Genomic DNA, 22,333 nt, shown 5'->3' with positions numbered 1-22,333 from the left:
ACTTTGTAAACCCTTTATTGAGTTATTTTGAGGCACACGATTATGTGCTAAATCAACAAGGGTGAAATATGCATTAAATACAATGAATTTTAAGCAAATATCCAAACAAAGAACCCCTATTAACAGACATGCCCAGCTTAAAGGTGAAAGGAAGGTTTACAGAGTGCATCAGCGGGCAATCAAGACAAGAGCTCTGCTAAAAGAAGATAAAAGCAATGTGCATGGGAGCACTGTTTTAGAGTTCTTTCATTCAAAAATTCAAGCGTGCCGAGGCTCTCTTATTGCATATATTAGGACGTGTTAGTGGGGAAGTCCTTTTGATGAAAGTGGGTTTCCATGTATATTTAATGCCATGGTTTGCTGAGCTCTGCTTGAATGTGAATAGTAACGAGGACTGGCATGTTGGAAGCAGTCTGTGCCACTCGCCTCGTCCCCAGGTGCCTACAGTTAGACTAGATAGCTGCCCCATTTCTTCGCTTCTGCCCCAGCGTTTATCAGTACAAACTGACAAGATCACTGCCGTAGCTCTGTACCTTTTAAATGTTCTATGTGTGTGTCTTAGTCAGAGTTAAATAAAAGGTCTCTTTGAAGGTCAAATCTCAACATAGAGCAAAATTTCAGCCTCAGCATCTTGTTGTTGTTCTTTTTAACTGGTCCTTCTTTAGAAAGCTCGGACACTGTTATTTAATTTTTTTCCTTAGCAGTGCAGCTTTCTCTCTTACATTGTCACCATTGTCTCATATTAACCTCCAGGTAAACTTGTCTTCTTGTGTAGAGACATTAGAGTGAGGCTATTTGCAAATATATCACATATACACATAACACACACAGCAAATATTTTAAAGTATAGATTTCGGAAGATTTATGCCAGCATTACCCCAAATTACAAGTAAATCAGTGTGTCACAGCAACTCCAAGTGTTTGGATTGATTGATTGGACCAGTCGGAGGACCACGGTTTTGTGTTTTGGTAGGTTTGCTGTCAGGCAATTGATGATGCTCTATAGTTCAAAAAGTTTGTGCTACATCTAAGTGGGTCAGTTTGCCGAGTGGCTTCTTTAATGTTTAATCTTCCTTGTTGTTGACAGGTAGCAAAAACACATTTTTAAACAACTAAACTGCAATTCTTCCATCCCCAAGTGAAAGCCCCAACATGGTTTCAGCAGGTGTCTGAAACCTAAACAAAACCATTAGCAAACCATTTCCTGAAAGAAAGTGATTTGCAAAAAATTCAGAAAATGGTCTCAGAGTTCAAAGTGACACCATCACAGTGCTTACTTTTTCCAACCAACAGCCTAAAGCTGGAATTACTGAAATGGAGTGGAGCCCATTTGCATGTTTAAAAAGTGGCAACTGTGAAATTTTGCAGCATTTGTATATACAATTCAGAAGAGAGATTTTTCAGTTTTTGTGATGCCACTCTGAGGAAATTTATACAAAAACGTCTAGTTAAACATTGTCTGTCTTGCCTTGTGTTCCTCTGTCTGACAGATGGTTTTGAGAATGTTTGAACTCCCAACAGTTATCTCTGTTATCTGTGCCACTTCCAGTATTTCTGTATTTGTGATTTCTAAATCTAACAGGGGTCTGCATTATGAAAGAGGATTTGGACTTACCCAGGCAACTTCAGGGTTAACCCTGGGTTTTCCTTATTGTCACCATGGTAACTTATGTTGCAGGCCTAACCTGCTCCAAAGCAGATCGTGTTCCTAGATTAAGAGATAGAAAATTACCACTTGCTGAACAATTAGAGCTCAAAAAAATCCTGTTACCATTCCTGGAAGTCCCTCAGACTTCTGTGCACAGATAAAACAAAGGTCTAAAGTGTTTTAATATCATCTAAAGTCTTTGTATTTCCCTGATGAGCAGCAGTACGATGTTTAGAGAAGATAAACACAACTCTTTGATTTCGTTTCCTGTTTGCTGAAAAAAATTTTATTTTTATTTTTAAACTACAACTGATATTTAGATGGGCATAATGTCTTATGCTCATCAAAATATCAGTTTAATGAATAACTCCATCAGATTCTCCTATGATTTAATGACAAAGTACTGGTACTCTTAACTTCTACAATTAGCATTTTGGCCAACTTTCCTCCTGGATTCAAAGAAACAACGTTATTAATTAAGTAGGTCTCTTCCAGTCTTACGGTAAATGACTGTAAAGTGCTTTTCCTCATGACACAGTACTAGCAGTGTAACAAAAGTGTCTAACTTCTTGATGTTTTTCTAATATCATAGTTTTATCTTCCTGTTTAGGATCAATCACACCTCTGCCTGTGGACCGTTTTTGTAATAAGTCAGATGATGCCAACGCTAACCCCTTCCATGTGAGTGCACTTGTAGCTAGATTGAAAAACTCTGGGTTAAATTATCAAGCTGACAACCGCCTTTGTGTAACTGCTTAGCCTGACTGACAAGTTAGAGCAATTGAAGCCAATAATGGAAAGTTATCCTGGGTGTGTTGAGCTTTGTAGCACAGTGTGTATACAGTCTTTTTTGATTTTTAAAATCCTGTCCTGTCTGCCAGCTTTTGCAATCAGAATTGTGATCTAAATGCATTTTGGTTCCAAACACACTTTGCTTCAGCAAGAACAGCTATATAAAATCTCTACAGGCTCCTGTTGTTCATGTGAATCTTTTATCTCCTTATTTAATCATTTCTATTTGTGTTATTTCACTTATTACACTATATGTTGTATGTCGATGTCTAAGGCAGGACAGGCAGGAAAAAAAAGAAGCAGAGGGGGGGATGGGGGAGATATAATAAAATGATAAAGCACAAATAGAAGTGCACAGTGTATCGCCAACTGCTGTTTCTGTAAGAAAAGCCAAACACACAGCTACTGGAACACATAAATCAAAAAAATATACAGATACATAAATCAACAGTCTTCTTGTAGTGTGAGTGTGTGTGGGCACGTCCCAGGGCCTCGGGGGGCACACCCCACCCTACCCTCTGGGGTCACCCAAGGGTGAATTGAATCCTCCATCCATCCATCCATTCTCTTCCGCTTATCCTTTTCAGGGTCGCGGGGGCGCTGGAGCCTATCCCAGCTTGAATCCTTTCAGCTGATAATTACTGCTAGATTGACCTGTTATTTCAAATACTGACCTCGAAAAAAAAAAGGCACTGCACTCTATAATTATTAGGCGTTATTTCAACGTTATATATTACAAATATTCAAAAATATTTACATTTAGAAAATATCAATTTCAGATTTATTCCAATATTTTCCTCAACTGTACAGCTCAATCGCATAATAAACCTACAAACCCGAGACACTAAAATAAAAAATAATTACAGCAGGGATAGATTCTGAAAGCTTGCTACACAGTAGCAAATATTAACAAGTACCCATTACATATTTGAAGTCAACGAAAATCTGACTGTACTGTATTTACCACAAAATATACTAAATATACTACATTGTCAGATCTGAAAAATATCTGCCAACTATGGCTGTTCCTTTAGGCAAAATAAAATGTTTAACATTTATGATGTGATGTCGACCGGCTCTTTAGAAGACATCGTGGCTCTCAAAATGAATGCTCCCGCTTCCCAGACTTTCACACACAGAGACTCACACTTGCATACACAAATGCACACAAAAGAGACGACTTCATTCAGTCCAGTTGCTATTGACTCCAGTGTTTCCTTCGGCAGTCAGTCATAGGGAGCTGCTAAACAGCACATTTGTGATGAACCATTTCTGTCCAGTGCATTTCTGCAGAGCCAGTTGGTAGCCAAACTCATTGTCACTGCTTGCTACAAGCTCTAGGCATCTCTTTGATTTCCTGTTTTGAATGGATCCTCCCTGAAAAGATAAAAGCAGGCTGGTTAAAATTGTGCCAGAATCCAGAAGAGACAAAAAAATGTGTGCACAATATAACCTGCCTCTTTTTAAACCCACACTGCTGTGAATGGTTATAGATGTAAGCTACTGAGGAGCCCTAAGCTGTTTTTTTTTTTTTTTTTGGCTGATTCACACCATCCTCACTGGGCCACCAGATAGCATCAACATGGTTAAGGGCAAAAACAGCAACGTGATTACCAGCTTTGTCATTAGCTTTTTTCCTAGCAAGGCTCTGGATAAAAAAGGCTTGACTCAAAAGAGGAAAACGAGACACAAACACAACAACAGACATCCCAGACAAACAGGAAGAGAAATTGAAACCAGGGCATGAAGGACACAAACACCTCATATTAGGTTTCAGAGCTATTACAATATTGTTTAAAACAACCCTTCATTTAATAGACAAGAAGTCTTTGATTTATTGGAGGATGGGACATATGGAGGAAGAGCAAAAACTAAGGTCCAGCAATTTATAAACTTTAGTCTGAACAGAATGAGACCATCAGCTCAGTAAAAATATTGAAGCATGTCTTCATGAAATGAGGCAGGATTTTCTCATTACAGTGTCAGGGCTGACAAAGGGCAAGTGACTGAAGAGGAGGCCTTCAACAGTCAATACAGTGTGGAGAGGGCTGTGTGGGGAGAGCTCTTTTCAGTGCTATGAGAGGAATGCAAAGGGATGTGGGAGGAAAAAGACCCAAGGATTGGACAGCCTGTACAGACCTGGTGCTAAATTATTCTTTCAATGTCTTCACGAGTTTTGGCCCATGTGTGAAGTCCAAGAGACATTTTTACAGATAGCAGATTTGCAGTAACTCTGGAAGTGGACATTTAAAGACCATTAAGACATGCACCACCCGATGGGGCACTGTGTGGAAAATAACCTAAAGGATTGGAGCTGTATAGGCACAGATCCCCATTCCTGATATAGAAACAGAATATTTTATATGACAACAGCCTGCTATTCATTTAAGATACTGTTAAGATATGATTTGCAAGGTCAAATCTCATAATGAAATCTGACTACAGAAGCAAAAAATGGAAAATGAGCTCTATTACTTCCACAGTTTCAGCCCTGTGCTCATCATCAGGGTGCTCGAACCCCAGTAAACAGGACCTACACCGAGATATGATTATTGCTATTATTTAACAAGGTGGCTTTGTTTTAGTGTAACCAGCCATTGCACTAACTTACCCACAGTATCCTAAATTCTCACTGCTTACATAACAGTTAATGTCTAATAAGCTTAGACTTCAAATATAGAGAACAATGGCTGCTCTATTTAGAGCAGACACCTTCAAACTGTCAGGTTTCCCTAACCAAGAAGAGGAGGATTTTTTCCACAGGAGGGGGAGGGGGGGCATTAAACACGAGGCACAGCTATTGCATGAGGTGAAGGGTACCAGAGGGGCACACATGTCTTCTCCATAAGCAGATATAGCGACAGCTGTAGCTGTGGTACGATGTAGAAGAATACTGCAACAAATAATTTGGTATTTCCCGTGGGCTGACTGCATTGAGGGGGTGTGCAGTAGCAATATAACCCCCCAAAACACTTTTCCCTTTTCATTTATTTTTATTTTTTCAGGTTACGTTTGTGTCATTCTGAACATCACACTATTTGAGGTTTGTTTATAAATGTTGAACCTTCTCTGATTTTTGAAATGAAAGCTGGGATTAAAGCCCGTCCTCCTGTGTCAGGTTGTACATCTGTAAGGCTGAAGTACAACATGCTTCCAGTCCACAGGCAGTCTGTGGACGGCCCATCTACTTGCAGAGATGTTGTCAATCATGCACAAAGTATGTGACACAATTGGTCTGTCGCCTATTCTTGCTTTTGCTGTTTCTGGTCCATCAGGCAGCCTTAGAGAAGAGCGAAGTTAGAACATATAAGAAGCTGAAGTGAAATAAAATATAAAAAGCACTGAAAGGTTTGCACAGTGACTACCACTGTCTGCATTTGTCATGCTGTATTTTTTGATTTTTGATATATTTTTTTTTAGTCATGCTTCACTCTCTTTCCTATTCCGACCCACTTGTCAACCAATCAGAATTCAACAATAGACAGCATCATCCACATTCAGGAATGTGCAGGAAAATACCTCTCTCTTAGCTAACTATATGGAAATCCATTTACAAATGGACACCATAAATTATGCAGAAGAGCTGAGGGGTGTATTATGAAGCGAGGTTGCTTAGGAAGCTATGCCACAAAAAATGTCCCTCTTTTTACCTGGCTGAATCACCATGGTAACTAATGCTGAACACATAACCTGTTTGGGAGCATTCTACTATCCTCCCAACACTACGGCTACTAAAACCACTGAATAAAGCGCAAAATGTGCATATCAATGTCGTGGGAGTGGTGATGCAGATACCATAAGTGATGTTATATTTCATTCTAATCTGGTTTTAAGTCTCTTAACAGAGAACACACAACAAAAGATTAGAATGATCTGTCAATATGTCCACAATGTCTTCCTTGTGTCTCTTTCCTCTTCAAATGTGTCCAGATTAGAGTTTCAGAGCTCTAATGTGCAGTACTGAGAGCACACTCAGTGCTCAGCGAGTGATAAAATAATAAAACTTGAAATAAAATGCTTATTATACTGCTCTGTGTAATATTAACAAGATCAATGATTTTCTGCAGCATTATCCTATTTGTAAGTATTGCATTTTACTATTTTTTTAATGACCACTTTATCATCAGCATCTTTTTTATCATTTTTTTTGCTGATAAAACATCAAATGCCAGCACGGTTGCACGGTGGTTAGCACTGTTGCCGCACAGCAAGAAGGTCCTGAGTTCAATTCCACCATCAGGCCGGGGTCTTTCTGTGTGGAGTTTGTATGTTCTCCCCGTGTTTGCGTGGGTTCCCTCCGGGTACTCCGGCTTCCTCCCACCGTCCAAAGACATGCAGCTTGTGGGGATAGGTTAATTGAAATTGTCACTAGGTGTGAATGTTCGAGTGAATGTGAGCGCGAATGGTTGTCTGTCCCTGTGTGTTGGCCCTGCGACAGACTGGCGACCTGTCCAGGGTGTACCCTGCCTCTCGCCCTATGACAGCTGGGATAGGCTCCAGCACCCCCCGCGACCCTGAAAAGGATAAGCGGAAGCGACTGAATGGATGGAAACATCAAATGACATGTGAAACTCAGAGCTTGAAGCACTAAACTGGGTTTAACAGAGAAAGTTGATAATGACCTTCATAAGCCCATTATCTCCAGCTGGAGTTTTAGTTTTTATCAAACTAGCTAAGGCTAAAAAAAGTGGTATGAATAAAAAACAAAAAGATTTTGTTGTAAAACAAAGGGGGCCTAGCAAAAAAAGTTTGGGAACCACTGAATTAACCTAATATGCATGTCTTTGGCCCAAAAAGTACCAGTTAAAACATGTAAACTCCAGATTTACAGTGTGTTAAAAGATAAGATAAAATAATGATAAAACTTAGGGTATGTTCATAGCTTTATAAATGTCTTTTTTGGATAATTAGGAGCTCAGGGCCGCAGAGAACGTACATGTTTTTAAGAACAGGCTCAAGACCCACCTTTTTAATTTAGCTTTTACTTAGCGTTTATTTATTTTTTATGCTTATTTATTCTATCCTGTTATTCTATTATTAATTTAGGATTTACCTAATATTTCTTGATTTTATTCTTATTCATTTTTTAATCTTCTTACTCTATTTATATTTATATTTATATTGTATCCTGTTCTTATTTATTTTATCATTTTACCCTGTATACATCGTATTGCGTCATATCTCCAGTGTTTCCTCGGAGGGCGCTCTCTGCACCGGGGCTGTTATTGACCGTGGCTGCTGGGTCTCTGAGGTCCTCTCAGCCTGGTTGGGGGGCTCCTTTGCCTCCCTCCGGCTGTGTGCCCAGCCCGGAGGCTGCGGTCTGTGACCGGCTCCCGGTGCAGACGGCTCTCTGTTATAATGTTTCCTCACTTGGCTCATGCGAGCCCAGCCCAATTTTTACTCTTTAAGTGTGCGCGTGTGTGTATGTGTGTGTGGGTGGGGGTGGGGGGATATATGTGTATTGAGAGTGTGGGGAGTGAGTTGGAGGGTGGGGTGGGCTGCTTTTAACTATGTAAAGCACTTTGTGCTACATTTTTTCTGTATGAAAAGTGCTTTATAAATAAAGATTGATTGATTGATTGATTGATTGAATTATATAAATGCAATTGTAACTTAATCTGGGGATGCAGCTATTGTTCTGGCTCTTGCATGGAGGGATGACATATTTATTCTTATTCATGCCTGCAAAACAATTGTCCCATTGATTTGCAAACTGGGAAAACAGGCGTCAATAAACACAATGCAAGACTTATTGGAATTGCTGAACAAACCAAAGACCTGGGCGATGATTCACAGAGCTGGAACTTGGCCATTATAAAAGCCAGAATCACTGTAAATCTGTAACACTGGGTGATAAAAGTAGAAACTCTGGGTTTTAATCAGCCAACTTGTCTACATGAAATCTTGGTACGCCTTCTTAAAATGTGTGGATACATATCATAGACAGGGCGGCTGATACTTGAATTGTAACAGTGATTTAAAAAAAATGTATCGCCCACAAATTATACAACCAAACCAAACTCTACGATTTAAGTTTTGTTTTTAATCTACCACCATGTGAGTAATCTACATGAAAGCAAACAATTCATTTATTTCTCAAACTGAGGACAATGGAAATCACACTGTGGCTAATGAGAGGCTTTTAGAGTGAGTAAAGGAGGTGAGGCAATTTTCCACATTTCATTAGAAAGAGATTAAAAATATCTTTATCTAACCAGGTTTTGTGCAGAACAGTGCAGCATTTGAATTAAGATAAATCAAAGTTTTTTCCCTCTTATTTGCAGAGCACTCCTTCTTTCAGAGTTGGAGAAGCTGCATCAAGGCAATCTATTTCTGCTGAAGTTTGACTCCTTGTGCAGCTAAAACTGTGTCAATAATTGATGGCACATTTCAGAGACGTATGCTCCAGCCTGGCTGATATGCCCTCATTCCACTTACTAAATTATACAAAGTTAACTAAAACTGCCACGTAAAGATCAACAAGGGAATGTGTGACATATGATCTTGAGCGTGTGTCTGTTATGCCAAACCAAACAGACACAGGTCTAGAGGCACTGGAGTGAAAACTGTGCTGTTCTTGTTACAGCAAGCCTCTTTAAAAGCACTATTTTGGGATTTTATACATAAAAATGAATCTGATTGTACTCTGACAGCAAAGCAGAGGATATGTGGAGCCAAATGAAAGCACAAAGTAAATCAAAATTCCCCCAGTTCTATTGAAATACCACTGAGCTACTAATGGAGTGAGACAGTCATTAATTTTCAGTGAGTCTTTGTGTCCAAATTAGCTGAAGAGAACTTAAATTGTAACTTAGCCACCTACATGATTATAATATTTTCCTGCATACTTAAACTGATGCTTGAAGTCTAAAACCAAACAGTTGACTGTGTGGACTGTAGATTTTAGGGGATCCAAGATGCATAACGCAGGAGACAGAGAAGCGAGCCTTTTATAGTGAGAACCACATCCAAAAAACACAAAGAGAAAAGCAATCCAAGCACAGACACAAGACAGGACACACACTGGACTTAGAAAATGACATGACAAAGGACAATGGGAAGACAGGTCTATGTACTTTAAATGGAATGTCAGATTTTAAGTGCTCCCTTAATTATTTTTCAATTCAGTTTTATTTATATAGCGCCAAATCACAACGGCAGGCGCCTTAAGGTGATTTATGTTGTAAGGTAAACACCCTACAATAATACAGAGAAAACCCCAACAATCAGATCATACCATGTGAGCCAGCTATTTGGTGACAGTAGGAAGAAAAAACCTCAATTTTAACACCACAAACTACGAAAACAAAATGGGAAATAACAAAAAGACCCAACTAAATACTTAGACAAGAAAAATAACACTGAACAAAGAAAACGCTGAGGAGGCCAAAGTGATAACCTCAGAGAAAAAAGGTAATAATATCCCAAAACTGAAAAGCAATACAGCAATAATAAAACCAAGAGAGAGATTTCAAAATAAAACCATTACAAGAATCCAAACCCCAAAACAGATGAGTCAAAACTTTAAATACTACAATATAGAAAACCCAAACTTACATATATAGACAAATGATTCAGCGCACGGCCCTGGAACCAGGACACCATTTTCTGCTATGACACCATTTTTACAAAACTATAAACACAACTTTCTTTCACAGGCTCGAGAAAAACATCCCATGGATGTGAATAAAGTCTGATGGCCTGACCAACAAGGAAGGTGAGATTAAGCTTCATTGATTCTGGGTTTTTTTTCCTGTTTTTTTCTTAGTACAGTTTCTTTGACTTTCTTCTCAGGCACTTTCTATTGTTTGAGGGGATTTACTGAAACCTCTTTTCCTCTTATGTTCATACACATACACATTTTAATATCTGCGTGTATCTGTGTTTACCACAGAACAATTGTCACTGCTATGTGTTGCAAAATGAATGAACAACAGCCACAATTTATACTTTCAGTGAAAATTTGGTGCTAAAATGATGGATGGTAATAATGTGATAATGAGTTTTCCAGGAAGTGTTTGGAAGAGCTATTTAAGGCTTTTTCTGAAGATCTGTGCTGTGGGTTTTTTTTACCTGAGTGAAGAGCCAGTGGAGTTTCATACGCTTTTCTGCAGCATAGCTGCACTCAATGAGTCGGGGTCTGCTATTCACATCCACCAGGCACTTGTTGTCATCGTCATCAATGGTGGGACTGAGGAGCCCGATGTGGAGCCGCTGAGTACTGGTGTAGTAAACATTCTGAAATAAACACAAAACCCAGCTATAAGCAAACTGCATGCTGCTTTACTGTGCATGTTCAGACTGGCGTGGTTGGCCCTTCTCCAGCTGTATATGCTATACAGGTGTTAAACTATGCAGCAAATGAGGCTTGCTCTTGGGTTTTCTTTCAGTATGAAAGAGAGATCTGTGAGGCTGATTTACATGCATTAAAGATGCATATTTATACTGCTTTCCTGACTGAACACAGGCTAAAAGATAGACGAGGCGAGGCAACAAAAGAAGCTCATTGTTAATTCAGGAATTGGGGGGGAGAGAAATAATTGTGCTTTCTCTGATGGAAACCTTCCCAACAGCTTTTTTCCAAGGGCAAATGTTTGCTCATATTAAGCTGACAAAGCTGTAAATCATTTGCAAGAATGAAGCAAAGGAACGAGTTATGTATTCACTGACACAAAACTTGCTTTGGTTTGGTGAAGAGCACAGAGTGAAAAACACGACGTCTTGAACAAACATAATGTGCTATGCTGTGTACCGATGATTTGAATGTGCTCGATCGTGCAGGGGTGGAAGGTAAATAAGTAAACTCGAAACTCTTTGATTAATTAATTACATTTTTAAAAAACTAAAAATATGTTATGTTAGCACTCATTTTTTTTTACCAGAGATATTTCAAAAAGATAAAACTATATGACCTTTAACAAAAAAGAAAATGCAGCTGGACGCCTAAAGCAATAAAAAGAAATTAATGTCGCTTTGTTTTTTCTTTTTTTCCTTCTCCCGCTAATCAACTCACCAGATTTATCTAGTGACCCAGTGGAGGGGCACAACACCCACATTGGCTGCCACAGTATCTAACTGTGTAGTCCAGAAAACAGTTAAAATTAGCTCCACGCCTCCACCTTGACCAGCCATAAAAAAGAATAAAATGCTACTTACACATCAATGGATCAGTATCAAGTGTCTGACTAGACCCCTTTGTATGCAGAGCGAGTACAGCTTAGCACGTTGTGCTGTCAACGCTGTGGTTTTACATGAGCAGAACTGTGACTCTAGTATTTTCACATTGTTTACTAGTAGACTTACAAAAGTAAAGGATCCGGGTATGTATACTGGAAGCTTAAAACAAAGGGATAAAAACAAAGCTCAAAGGTGAACACGTTAATTGTGTAGCAGAATTTAAATGTTAAAGAGGTGCAAACATCAACGGAGTAGTGAAATCACCAGAGTTCCAGAGTTAAACTGAGCTTGAAGCAGACAATTACACAGGAACTATGTGGATCTGGGGTACAGATTACCCACATCATCCCCTCTATTATCAGTCAAAGATACTCAAAATACTTTCTTTTATTAAAGTTTTATTAAAAACACAGAGTTAGATTGTATTACTTTTACTCTAATCATATTTGTCTCTTAATTCCCAAATTACTTCCTGCCTCTTTTGCACAAGGCATTAAACAAATCTGATAAGAGTGATTTAAAAAAAAAAAAATCAGTGCTGCTCACGTTTGGAAATGTGCAAGCTGCCAGGCCTTTGTGGCAGTGGCTTCTGTTGTTGCTGTGCTTAAGTCGGTATGTTTTATTACTGCTCGAGCTAGCTGGAGGGCTGTATGTTTGCTGACAACATGTTCTACTGTGGGAGTGTAAGCTTTGTATTACTCTTTCTTTCATGTGTACCTTGGCAGGTTTCTTTTAGCACATTTATGTACTGCTTTTACCACAGCACTTTGGACACAAAGCCTATAAAAGCAACATCTGCAGAAAGTAGCTGCCGCTTAAAATGACTCATTCTGACCGACTAGAGCATGCATTTGCAACAGTCATTGTATCTGTACCAATATAAAAGCAATCCAGGGACTAATTCCTCCCGATGATGTAACACTGAAACATAAAAATAGAGCAGACTAGATTTGTCTTGCAGCAGAGATCCCTAATCTCATTAGAAATGCTGGTGCTACTCCAAACCTTTGTTTGATATGCCTGGATTTATAGCTCAAAACAGATTTATAATTAACAAGTTTTAAGTTATCTAGGCCTGAAAAAAGAGCTGTTTAAGCAGAATAAGGAAATAATAATTATTAACATTCCTAAAGCTTACAGATATATCACCGAAGATTTCTCTGGGATGAGTTTTAAATTGTACAGTGGTGTAAACATCAACACAGGCCACACTGAGTCTGAAGCACATCCAGTAGTTTCATTTAAATAGAGAGGGATAATGTCAGATCAAACCACACTCTATGAGACAAGTTTACAACCATCACAGCAAGGTTAAACAGTTTGAAAACAACCTGCTCAGATGTAATGGAATCGATATGCTGGGAGAGACTGGAGAAAGCAAATGATAATCACGCTGTACTAACATTTGAAGACACAAACTCCCTCCTATTTGAGCTGACATATATCCTGAATAAGCAGTTCAGATAAACAGCAAATAAAAACTGATTAAAAACAAAAAGACAGAGTGTAAACAGAAAGCTGGAGAAAAAGATCAAGGTACAAAATATTGTAATCAAAAACATGGTCTTTGCAACTTGTTTTGTTGATAATGTGGAATTTTATTCCGAGCTGAATTCCTTCAGGAAGGTTCACAGCTAAATTGAGGTGTATTGCGATTAGAGACAAGTTTAATATGTATTTAAAAACACCGGGGACTGTTGCTAAGGTTATTTTGATAAGATAAAACAAGTTTGGGTAAGACAACCCAAGATATATAGGTATTATATTCAGTTTTAGTATTTGCTCCATGCTGAAGTGAAGCGGAGACAGAGAGGATGTTTAGGAGAGCACTAACCTGTGGTGTCATCCCGTGGCAGAGATACAGGATGGGCATGTTGTCATTGTCAGGCCCCTGGTCCAGACACAGATCAGTCTTCAGAGAATTTTTCAACTGGGGAAATGCACAAAGAAACAAAATTTAGTTTTTAAAGTCAGTACTATGACTGTGTTTACATGTGGCACAAGCAGGTAACACTATAAACTAAATGAAGTTTGTTATGTTACCTTTACATCCTTTAGAAATATGTGCTTCCATCAACAGTAGTATCTAATTTCTACAAGGTTCACGCAGCGAAGTGCCGAGCTTCCATTCAAGCCTGTCATAATTAAAAGACAACTCGATGCGCTCTTTTCTAGTACAGCTTGATTTATTCACCTCCTTTAATTTATTGAAGTAGCTACAAAGAAAACTGAAAAGAAACATGCGAGAAAAAAAAGATTTTTGCTGTCCTGCAGAATTACAATTGTACTCAAAGGGAGAATTCTTGACCACCCTTAAGAGTTTAACTAACTGAGCAAAAAAAGGCAATTATTTAAGGTGGTAAATTACATGTCACTTTATTACTCCGTCGATTGATCCTGGTACCATTTTATAATGCTTGCTGCAGCAAGTGTCTTTTCTTTGTCTGAGAGAAGTCCTGTTAGTTCTTCAATTTGTTACTCCAAATGTGTGAAAAATCGATGGTGTACGGAGGACACTGCTACAAGACAATGGTATTTTCTGTGCTGTTTTGTATGCATGGTCAGTTTTATTTATTATGCTGGAGTATGTACTGATTATGATGCTTTTGTAATCCAAAGTACTACATGTCAGAGTCTAAGGAGCTTGGAAAGAAAAGCATCTGGACTTCTTTAAGTTGCTTGAAGACGTTTCACCTCTCCTCTGAGAAGCTTCTTCAGTTCTAAGGTCAAATGGTGAAGAGTCCCAGATTTAAACCCTGTGGGAGTGTCTCCCTGAGAGGGACAAAAGGACCCCCTAATGATCCTTTACCTAATCACACGAGCCAAGGTGTGAAAACGGGTGTAGGTCACAATCAGCCAAGGTTTCGGGTGAGCTCATTGTGAAACCTGGCCCCACCCTATCATGTGATTTCTTGAGGTCAAATGGTCCAGGATGTGAGTGAGCGTTAAGGTGTCTGGGAAGGGATCTCAAAACTGGATTGTAGATGGCAGACAGTTGGTGTTGCAAGCCACCGCCTCTGTTCAAACATGGTTGTTCACAGTGGACATAGATGGCTTCTTTCACTCCTCTTTCAAACTATCTGGCTTCTCTTTCCAAAATGTGAACATTGGCATCCTCGAAAGAGTGACCATTGTCCTTTAGATGCAGATGGACATGTCAGAGTACTACATGTTTGATCAATAAGCCAACAACAGTCCACGAACAGAGCGAGGAAGCTCTGTTCAACTCTGCACTGCATTATTTCTTCTTCCATAGGGGAGGAAATTATTACCGAGACAGTTAGTACTTCCTGATGCAGTGCTTGTTTTTGCTTCGAAAATACTTCTACAAAACTGTGTAAGTTTGGAGCTAAAAACCCAGAAAGACAAATAAGAATTACACTCGCCACTTTATTGGTTATACCTGTTAACAGGAAGCTAAAAACATGAAACATGATTGTATAACTTGAATATAACCAAAATTGAACAATTGAAGGTTGGAAAAACACTGCCTGGTCTGATGAATCTCAATTTGTGCTGGATCAGTCAGCATTTGATCAGTCAGAATTTGTTCTGAACAACACGAAAGCATGGATCCAACCTGCCTCGTATCAATGATTCAGGCTGGTTTGATAGTGTGTGGGAAATTTCTTGGCAAAATTCAGGCTCCTTAGTACCAAGTGTACATCTGAGGAATGTTTCCAGCACCTTTTTGAATCTATGCCACATATAATTAATGCAGTTCTGAAGGCAAAAGGTGATCCAACCCCTTACAAGCAAGATGTAACTAATTAAGAGGCCAGAGAGGTTTACATCCCACAGAAACCATCTAATACCAACATCAATCATACATCTTCACTGTAACTCACAGAATATGAGGTTTAAAGCATAATTACAGGAAATACAGAGGAAAATGGACGTGAGTGGGTCGAAAGATCTAAACATGAATCATGTTCTGAATCCTCTTAAACTAATTTTTACTCTATAAAAATGTAAATCAGAACTGTTACACTTCATGAACATGACTCAGATTTTGAGGCCCAGAGGGTTATTCATGTGCGTCATGACAAAGGTCGGCAAGATTGCAAGATACAAAGTGCACCGCAGGGAGCTCAGGGATAGGGGTTTGAGCAAGGAGTGAATTAGGCAAAGATGTGAGATCAGAAGAACACAGTTGCTCCGGGGATGTCTACTCGTATCTGATAATCAGTAGATCCACAGGCAGCACATGGCCACATCAACAGTACAGGTCTAAACTATTCTAAAGCTATAAAAACAATAAATATGTAACAGTAAGCGACACCTATGGGAAAACAGTCACGTTGAACCATCAGGACCTTTAGCTTTTGAAAGATGATGCATGAAACATATTTCAGAAAATATGTGGGTGGAGTATTGTTACAAGAGAGATTTAAAAATGAAATCCTTCAGATTTGATTGGACTGCTCTAATGTGTGCACAGCAAATATAAAGCTGGATAGGAACAGGAATTAGATACAAAGCTGTAGAGGACAAGATGAGGGAGAAATAAATAGACCTGAAACACGTGAATTGAAAATGTGAGGACATTTTTGGCTGTCGAAATAAAAATGATCAGCTTACCACTTTGCTCAAGACTATGAACCCATGCTCAGAGGTTTAAAACACTACAGATGTGTTTTATGATTGAGCAACATCTTGTTTCTGTTAATTAATGCCGCAACATGACAACAATTAAAAAAATAGCCTACAACCCAACCCGATATCACTGCAAAGCATGTAACAGAAACACCGGGCCACCATTTCCATTTTATGCTTTGCTTCTCTAAAGTGTGAAATGGACACGCATGCAGAAGTTTCCATAACAGCAGGCGGAGATAATATATTTAAAGCCAAGAAGTCACTAATGAGCAAGGAAGGTATGAAATACATTCCAGGGTCCTTAATCACTGCAAACAATTAAGATAGGCGACTAATATGTATTTATAGGGCTGTGCGATATGACAAAAATCTCACATCCCGATATAAGACGTTTATCGTCCTGACAACGATATAAATCACAAAAATGTAATATTTTCTGTAAATTCTGTGACGCTCGGGCAACTCGACTTGCGTGAAGTTTTTCCAGCTGGGCGTCCTTTATCTGGATTCGAGTGTTTTAACCGATGCATGAAACTATACATTTTCTTTCAAAGTTTGAGTCTAAGGTTTATTTTTTAGCACCTAACAGCTCTTTTTCTTTTTCTTTTTTTTCTTCTCATCCGTAAACTCTCTGCATACTCTTTCACGTGATTCAGTTTTATTTGAAAAGTCTCAACAGGATCTTGAGCTTTATTGTGAAAGGTTTAGTAGAAAACAAACAAGCGGACAGCGGAGCCACGCGATGGTTTTACCATCATTGTTGCTAACAACAACATGTAAAAACAGGCACTTGTCCGTGTGGTTATATTAAGTATAAGAGAAAGAGAGAACTTTAAGAAATTAATATAGCCACTACAATGACCATCAAAATGATGAAAAAATATTGCTGTAAACAGTTTATTTTACGACACCACGAAACAAACGATAGCGTATTAGGAAACGATAGAAGTTTTTATATCGTCATCCGATATATATCGTTATATCGAACAGCCGTATGTATTTAGATGCTAATGTGTTAATAATGTCTGTTTAAATTCTTTCCTGTGATTATTTTCATGTTGGCTAAAAATAAAATGTCTTCCTCTGCTGGTACTGCAGCCTTCTGCAACTTATTGTGACTTCTGCATGGAAATGGACATGGTGGGCTTGTGCGCCTATTACCCATTTTGGCCTGATACTGGGTTATCTAGCCAGAGGTAATTCATCAGATCATCAGTTTATCCAGTCTTTTCTTTTATGACCAAATACCTGTGAAAACTAAACAAATTTTCATTCATTGCACTTTTGACTTTGTGCTAGGGCAGATCAGCGAACATTAGGCTAAAATTAGCTAGGCTAACATAGTGAATGTGATAAACATTACACCTAATAAACAGCAGAATTTGCAGTTTTATTTATTGTTAAAAAGTTTGTGATTCCCACAGCTTCATACACCAAATAAAGCAGCGGTCCCCAACCTTTTTTGTGCCACGGACCGGTTTATGTCCTATTACAAGCATGGCCCTTTAAGGGTGAAGCCTGATGGGAAATGTATTTGGGATGTGTGTAGCGGGACTGCCCTGGTGTGGTTGTGTGGAGAGAGAGACGAGAAGGGGAAAAAGTAACGGTTAGCAACAGAAGAGACGGAAAGAAAATTAGTAAAAGGAATATAATAACTCCCTTGGCAGCCAGAGTTGTGTCGGCGATGCTCGCTGTGAGTAAACTGTTTCAGCCCACTGGACGCGGTGTGTTTGTGCCTTGGAGAAGAAATAAAGTTCGGTGAAGCAGTTTTCCTACGCCTCCTTTGATCTTTTTACTAGCGGAGTTGACCTGTACAGTAAGCTAGTTGCCGGCTACGAGCAAGTCACGGAACCTTCAAGTAACTGCCAGAGGTTTCCTTACTACGGTTCGGGGCCGCGGATCTGGCGCGGTAACAGTCCTACAATATTTTCACAGACCGGGCTTTAAGGTGTTGTGGATAAATACAACAAAATAAAATCAGTACCGGTACCAAAAAAAAGATGTATTCATAATACATGGGAAAAGACACAGGGAAACTGAGTTAACGATAAAAACGTTCAAAAAATAACGATAAAAATTGATAAAAACCCTGAAAACCATAAATTTCACACCTGAGCCTCAACTCTTGCTCTTGAAATAGTATGTAAAATGAACAGATGTAATAAAATTATTAAAAGTAAGCATTCTGTAGTGAATCTGATTAGAAGAACTGTAATGATGTTGTAAACAGAAAGTCAGTGAGATTTTAATATAAAGACAAAAATAAAACACAGTAAATACGGCACAACAATGCTCTGTCCTTTTCTCTCCTACAGTCAGTAGGAATAACCCAAACAACACATGAGCTCTTATGATCTTATGATTAGTCTAATGATTTTTGAACTGATATATCTTCTTGAGCCCCAATGCTCAAGAGGTATGCAACCCAAAATGACTTCAAGTTTCCTTTAAGTCAATTCACTCAGTACAACACATAAGTGTGGGATATCATATCCTCGCGTGTCATGGCTGAAGAAACCTTTATTCACGCCTTTAAGGTGGATGACCTGTGATGACATACGCACAGCCCCGCCTGCACATATACCCCCTGTCATCACAGTCATCCCTCAGTTTTTACGCTCTTCACCTCACTGAGAATACCTCTGCTGATTTGGGCTAGCTAGCTGTTGCTAGTTAGCTCCGTTGTCTGCCGACTTGACGCAGTTGGAGCGCTAACTTCGACTTTTCTTGTGCAGTGTTTTGCTTTGTGCTTTGGAATGGACTCCAAACCTAAGCGAGTAAAGCAGAATTTTTTTGTCCACCCCTGTCCTCAGTGGTGCGGTTTCTGTTTTCACAACAAAGACCAGCACGATGCCTGCCCTGTCTGCCTGGGGATTGTCCATGCTAGGAGAGCATTGACAGAGCTGGAAGCCTCTACATTTTGTCACCAGCTCTGGTGCTCAACCCTGGAAAGATGGGTGACATTTGTGGAGAAAGTCCTGGGATGGACGGCTGTTGCAAGGCATGACACTCTCCTCTCCAACTCTGGGGCCCTGGCTTCATCCGAATCCGAAGACGGATTAAATCACCCAAAAGCGATATTACTAAAACGTGGGACCAATACATAAATTTCCATCACAATAGGTTAACCCTCTGAGCTGTGGAATTGAGTGGAGAAAGTGGAGACACTGCTTTTCCCCCTCTGTTGCCGCCCAAGAGGCACCACTTAAGTTCTGTTCAGGTTGTCAGCCCCAGAATGTGCTGCACTTTCCTAACACCGTCTCCCAAGCAAAAACCCCTGGCACACAAAATGTCTCCTGGTTCGGGTGTGTTAAATGTTCAGGTGACCACATCAAGTATTCCCGCTGTTTTTCATTGTTGTGCCCCAGGAAAGGTGCCTCCAACAAAATGTGTTAATGTACATGTTACCATGTTACAATCGACAACGTCACACCAGCAGTGCTGCAGGTCATCTAGCTGGCTCCCTCAATGGCATGCTTGCGCCACCTCCCCGTGGGTGTTGCGAACCGCAGCTATGGGTTACAGGTTGCAATTCCGGTGATGATTCTCGTTTCCGCAGAATCATCAACACTACTGTTGGCAACGAGGCAGCAGTGATACTGAGGGAAGAAATAAATGCGCTATTGCAGAAAAGAGCAATATGAGTGGTCCCTGCTTCGGAGACAGAAAATGTTATTTTGTTGTTCCGAAAAAAGGGGGAGGGCTTTGTCCCATCCTCGACCTCCAAGTCTTGAACAAGTATCTATGAACGTACAAGTTCAAGATGCTAACACTCAGACAGCTTTTGAATTAAGCCAGCCCAGGTGATTGGTTTGCAACAATCGATCTAACGGATGCCTATTTTCAAGTGGCTTTACACCTGAACCACAGGCAGTTCCTGAGGTTTGCATTTGAGGGCACAGCCTACGAATACCTGGGTCTGCCATTCAGGTTGTTGCCTGCTCCTCGCATCTTTACAAAATGTGCGGAAGCAGCACTCAGACTCTTCAGAGAGAGAGGAACCTGCATCTTAGCCTATCTAGACAACTGGGCTCGTAGCTTGCTCCAGACAGCAAGCGGCGACACAGCTGTCACTGGTTCTGTCACACATTCAGACACTCGGTTTCTTTGTGAACCCTCAAAAGAGCTCGCCAATCCCAAGTCAGCAGATTTCATTCCTGGAAATATGCTGGCTTTCCAGACATGCACGTTTGTTGCAGCACAGAGTGGCCTTGTTTCATCGCTCACTGCCCACTGTTCTTGTCCAAAATCGACCACGATGCACCTTTGGGCATGGACGGGCTGGCGCACCAATGGCCAGATATGCTCCTGTATGCATTTCCCCTCTGGTTCTAGAGAGAGTGCGTTGGCAGTCTCTCTGATTCTAGTGGCCCCTTGGTGGTCGTGGTGTGCAGAGATAATCAGTCTGCTAGCAGCAAGTCCTTGGCAGCTTCTTCTCCGCAGGGACCTCCTCTTCCAGGCAGGAGGAGAAGTGGTTCATCCGAGTCCAGATCTGTGGCGCCTATATGTTTACCTGCTGAAAGGTCAAACTTGGTTAATAGGGGCCTGCCACCTAGTGTGGTGGCGACAATTCAGAGCGTTAGGGTCTCATCCAATAGAGGCTTCAAGCAATGGTGCCAGGACCGCCACACTCTCCCATTCTAGTGCTCTATTGTGGATGTTTTGACATTCCTGCAGGAGCTGCTGGATAAGGGCCTTTCATTTTCTACAATTAAGGTTTATTTAGCAGCTATCTGCTTGTCATATTATTTATTTTTTTTACAGGGTGGCACCAGGTGCACATCCCCTCGCCATATGTTTTTTTAAATGGGATTCGCGTGACTTGTCTTTGGTGCTGGAGCCCCTTTGTGGCTCCCCTTTTGAAACCATTGGGTTTGTGGATATATAATTTCTCTCATATAAGACTGCATTGTTTCTCGCTTTGGCTTCGGCAAAAAATTGGGTGACCTTCATGCTCTCCCTGTGCATCCCTTCCGCACACAGTTCTCTGCTGTCGGTTGCAAGGTCATATTGCGTCCGAATGCTGCATATTTTCTCAAGATCATGCCTGCATCTTATAACTCAATGGAACTTGAGTTGCTCCCCCATCTTTTGCAGCTGAAGAGCAGAGGAGGATGCATTGTCTTTGTCCAGTGCGTGCACTGGATTATAGAAGCTATCTCACTGGCGTACAGCACTAAGGGTCTCGCTTTGCCCCAGGGAGTGAGAGCTCATTCCACCAGGGGGATGGCAACCTCATGGGCTCTTTTTAAAGGTGTATTAGCTTCATTTTGATACCAAGATTGTTTACAGAGAGTTTGTAATTGCAGAGAAATACTCCATTCATTTTGGCCATGTCATTTTCGAGTTGGAAGCTCAGAAAGACCTTTGGGTAGGAATAGGTTATACAAACTGGATTTTATGATGTGTTCTGTCATCTGACTGAACTGTATACTTTGCCCACCGCCAATTGCTTGAATAAATAATCAATTTGGTGATGAAGGCTAAACTGTGGCCATCATCTTTTAGATTGTTCATATTACAATAAAGGCAATATCTTGTGTACTTACGGGCTATACTAGTCTATAAAAATAACATATCCATGGGGCCTATTTTTGTGGCCAGTAAACTAAAAACTTAGAAGTGCACAGATCATTAAGGAGAGAGTTACTTTTAATGGATGTGGCTGGTAATTATGCATGATGAATGGGGCTACTCAGTTAGGTGCATTACTAGAAGTAAAAGTAGAGGCACTGGCAGTTCCTTGGCAACTTTATAGGTAAGGATCCAAATACACACCATTAGCTATAATTCATAAGCTAGCTGTAAAGTGTAATTTCTTATGTTACTGCATGGCATATGGCATGGCAATGTCACATGAAATATCAGCTTTCTTTATCTCTCAGTAGTGTATTTGTTATGCATGTGGAAGAGTGTATACCTTGGGGAGACTCAAATCAAATCAAATTAAATCTGCTGGGCTGGGTTAACTAATCAACCTAAATCACATTTGATTGTATACATCCACAAGATCCAAATAAGCAATTTCTCGCATTGTCTTTGTCTTGCGTACACACACACACACACACACACACACACACACACACACACACACACACACACACACACACACACACA

The 22,333-nt window shown here is 40.1% G+C and overlaps 1 protein-coding gene across 1 annotated transcript in view; it reads right to left on the bottom strand.

The window, feature by feature from the left end:
• Nucleotides 1–3,118: 3,118 nt before the first annotated feature.
• galnt18b (UDP-N-acetyl-alpha-D-galactosamine:polypeptide N-acetylgalactosaminyltransferase 18b) overlaps nt 3,119–22,333 on the bottom strand; it is an 89,896-nt gene continuing 70,681 nt past the window's right edge. The window contains exons 9-11 of the mRNA XM_005936473.2: nt 13,452–13,547; nt 10,514–10,678; nt 3,119–3,817 (exon numbers count right to left, since the gene is read on the bottom strand). Of these exons, the coding sequence (XP_005936535.1) occupies nt 3,671–3,817; nt 10,514–10,678; nt 13,452–13,547 (408 nt within the window). The 3' untranslated portion in view covers nt 3,119–3,670. The remainder of the gene's footprint in view (nt 3,818–10,513; nt 10,679–13,451; nt 13,548–22,333) is intronic.

Source organism: Haplochromis burtoni, unplaced genomic scaffold (genome assembly GCF_018398535.1).
Source record: "Haplochromis burtoni strain Fernald_Lab_line unplaced genomic scaffold, NCSU_Asbu1 Contig_50, whole genome shotgun sequence".
In the NCBI taxonomy this organism is placed as follows: domain Eukaryota; kingdom Metazoa; phylum Chordata; class Actinopteri; order Cichliformes; family Cichlidae; genus Haplochromis; species Haplochromis burtoni.
Note: the sequence above shows the minus strand (reverse complement) of the source record. Positions and strands in the feature narration are given on the sequence as shown.